The sequence below is a fragment of the Gymnoscopelus braueri genome (assembly GCF_963280865.1).
Source record: "Gymnoscopelus braueri genome assembly, chromosome: 10".
NCBI lineage: Eukaryota > Metazoa > Chordata > Actinopteri > Myctophiformes > Myctophidae > Gymnoscopelus > Gymnoscopelus braueri.
Window position 1 is genome coordinate 30,817,514 of NC_137611.1, and position 3,165 is coordinate 30,820,678.

Here is a 3,165-nt window from a genome sequence, read left to right on the forward strand (position 1 = left end):
CCTCAAAATCATTTCATTGCCAAGAATGACTTATATACAAAAAAAAACTGAAAACAACAACTTTGGCATCCCGATGAAAAATAAAAAGTTAACGTCCTACTTTGTTGTACTACAATGTCACACAAAAGCAGACAAAAATAGACAATCTACAAGCTCCAAACGTGTCGTGATGCAACGCGTTGTGAGATTGTAGATCTGCTATTTTTGCAACTTTTGAAAATGTTTGAAATCGTAAGCGGTTAAGTGTGTCTGTGGGTTTTATAAATATACTAGAGGTTCGGCCCTCGCATCTAGAGTTCGGGCCGCTACGAGGCCCTCACACCTATACACGAATCCACGGAGCGCTGCCATTGCTGCGGTGTCAGACTCGGTCAGCTGCTGCTGCGCGGTGTCAGTCAGCTGCTGTCACTGACTGCTAACGTTACTCTTTTACCTGCTTTTACTAACACTAACTTTACAAAGATGTACAGAAAATCGGGACGAACCTGTGTAGTTTATGGCTGCTCCAACAGCCAAGCAGGTAAAGAGTAACGTCAACAGACGAACAGAACCGTAGCAGCAGCTGACCGAGTCTGACACCGCAGCAATGGCGGCGCCACCTACAGGGCAGCGCTGTATTCGTGTATACAGTATGTTGCACCGCCGATCCGACTGATATGCCCATACTGTTTGGAGATCTCTGTACCTGTCAGTCCTTGTCCCTTTAATGCCCATATATGGAGATCCTGATGTTATCAGTATACATTATGTCCATACTGTATATGGCCATGCCCCCTTTTGTGGAGCTGACTGAGTTGTTTGCGCCTGATGCCACAACGAAACATTGAGGTTAGACAACACACTCCATATTTGGGCGTAGCTGCATTGGGAACCTCGGTGATGCTGCTATTTACTGACTGAGGAGATTAAAGTGCAGTATAAAAGACAGTGAAGCAGTTATTCAACGACAGAGAGTGGAGGAACAGGGAATGGAGAAACAGGGACTGGAGAAACGGGGACTGGAGAAACAGGAAATGGAGAAACAGGGACTGGAGAAACATGGCTTGGAGGAGGTTATGGTGACGAAGAAGACATCATCAGTGCAGGGCAACGCCGCCCCCGTGAGGCAGACGTGGACCCGACAGCTGGACTTCATCATGACCTGCATGAGCTTCGCCGTGGGCCTGGGTAACGTGTGGCGCTTCCCCTACCTTTGCTACAAGAACGGCGGAGGAGTGTTCCTGATCCCCTACGTGCTGTTCGTGTTCCTGGCGGGCATTCCGATCTTCTTCCTGGAGATAGCCATGGGTCAGTTCATGAAGGCGGGAGGCGTCAACGTGTGGAACATCGCTCCTCTGTTTAGCGGTCTGGGTTACGCCTCCATGGTGCTCCTGTTTCTTGTAAACGCCTACTACAGCGTCGCCGTAGTGTGGACGTTCTACTACTTCATCGTATCCTTGTACTCTACCTTCAGCTGGTCCACCCTCCCCTGGAGCACCTGCGGCAACGAGTGGAACACGGCGAGGTGCGTGGAGGATTTTAGCCAGGGCAAATGTCTGATGAACAGCACCCTGGCGAACAACATCCCCTTCCTTCCCAACGTGACTTGCGAGGACCTCGCTCGTGACGCGCGGTCGCCCGTTACCGAGTTCTGGGAGAACAAGGTGCTGAGCATCTCCGGCGGTTTGGATCAGCCCGGTGCGCTGAGCTGGGAGCTGGCGTTGTGTCTGCTGGCTGTTTGGGTCATCGTGTATTTCTGTGTATGGAAAGGAGTCAAGTCCACCGGCAAGGTCGCGTACTTCACGGCAACCTTCCCTTATGTGATTCTCGTCATCTTGCTGGGCAAAGGACTCACGCTTCCCGGAGCTTACGACGGCATTGTGTACTACCTCAAGCCCGACTGGTCCAAACTGGGCGAGGGGCGGGTGTGGATCGACGCTGCGACTCAGATCTTCTTCTCCTATTCCATCGGAGTTGGAGCCCTGAGCGCTCTGGGCAGCTACAACCGGTTCAACAACGACTGCTACAGAGACGCCTACGTTCTGTCCCTGATAAACAGCGGAACCAGCTTCTTGGCCGGGTTCATCGTCTTTTCTATACTGGGATTCATGGCCGCCGAACAGGGAGTGAGTATCAACGAGGTGGCCGAGTCGGGCCCGGGGCTGGCGTTCATAGCGTACCCCAAAGCCGTGACTATGATGCCCGGAGCGCCGATCTGGGCCACGTTGTTCTTCTTCATGATGCTGCTCCTGGGAGTGGGAAGCCTGTTTGCGAGCGTCGAAGGGTTCGTAACGGGGATATTGGACATGCTTCCGAGGAAATTTGACCATCGCTACCGGCGGGAGATCGGTGTGGCGCTCTATACTTTACTGTGCTTCATCATCGGCCTCCCCATGATAACACAGGGGGGTATGTATGTGTTCCAGCTATTTGACTACTATGCCGTCAGTGGAATTACGCTGCTCTGGCAAGCATCGTGGCAAAGTATAGTGGTGGCCTGGGTCTATGGAGCTGATCGCTTCATGGATGACGTCGCTCGCATGATCGGCTACAGACCACGGCTGACATGGTGTATGAAATGCTGTTGGTCCTTCTTCAGCCCCTGCATCTGTGTGGGTGTCTTCTTATTTTATCTGATTAACTACGAGCCCTTGATCTACAACAGAACGTACGTGTATCCGTGGTGGGCCGAGATGATCGGCTGGTGCCTTTCTCTGTCCTCGATGTTCTGTGTACCTGCTATCCTGATCTACAAGCTCTGCCGCGCCGAGGGCACGTTGAAGAAGCGCTGGGTCCGTCTCACCGCTCCTGTGTGGGGTCCTCATCATCTGGAAGACATGTCTCCAGACACTGACATGAAGTCTCTGCCGTCTCTGTCCCGGGGGAAAGAGGACAAGATAGCATTGTCCGGGCTGGACGACGAGAGTGTCGTTTAGGCCCGACTATGCAAGAGCATTGTGTGTGTGTGTGTGTGTGTGTGTGTGTGTGTATGTGTGTGTGTGTGTGTGTGTGTGTACGATACTGTACTGTACTATAGCAGCAATAGCTGCTATAGTATTGGAAGAGTACCGTACAAATGGAGTGCCGTTCCCTTAATGAAAGAGTCAAATAGAACACAATAGAACAGGATTACACAAAAACCCCAAAAAGTTGGAAAATCCTGCTTTCTTAAAAAAGTATTACCCA

At 51.5% G+C, this 3,165-nt stretch overlaps 1 protein-coding gene across 1 annotated transcript; it reads left to right on the top strand.

Annotated features, from left to right (window-relative positions):
* Nucleotides 1–968: 968 nt before the first annotated feature.
* On the top strand, nt 969–2,915 carry LOC308093504 (sodium- and chloride-dependent creatine transporter 1-like; the record flags this gene model as incomplete). The annotated part of the gene is made up of 1 exon (XM_080439841.1): nt 969–2,915. One exon carries the CDS (start codon nt 969–971, stop codon nt 2,913–2,915), a length of 1,947 nt encoding a protein of 648 aa, XP_080295967.1.
* Between the last annotated feature and the right edge of the window lie 250 nt (nt 2,916–3,165).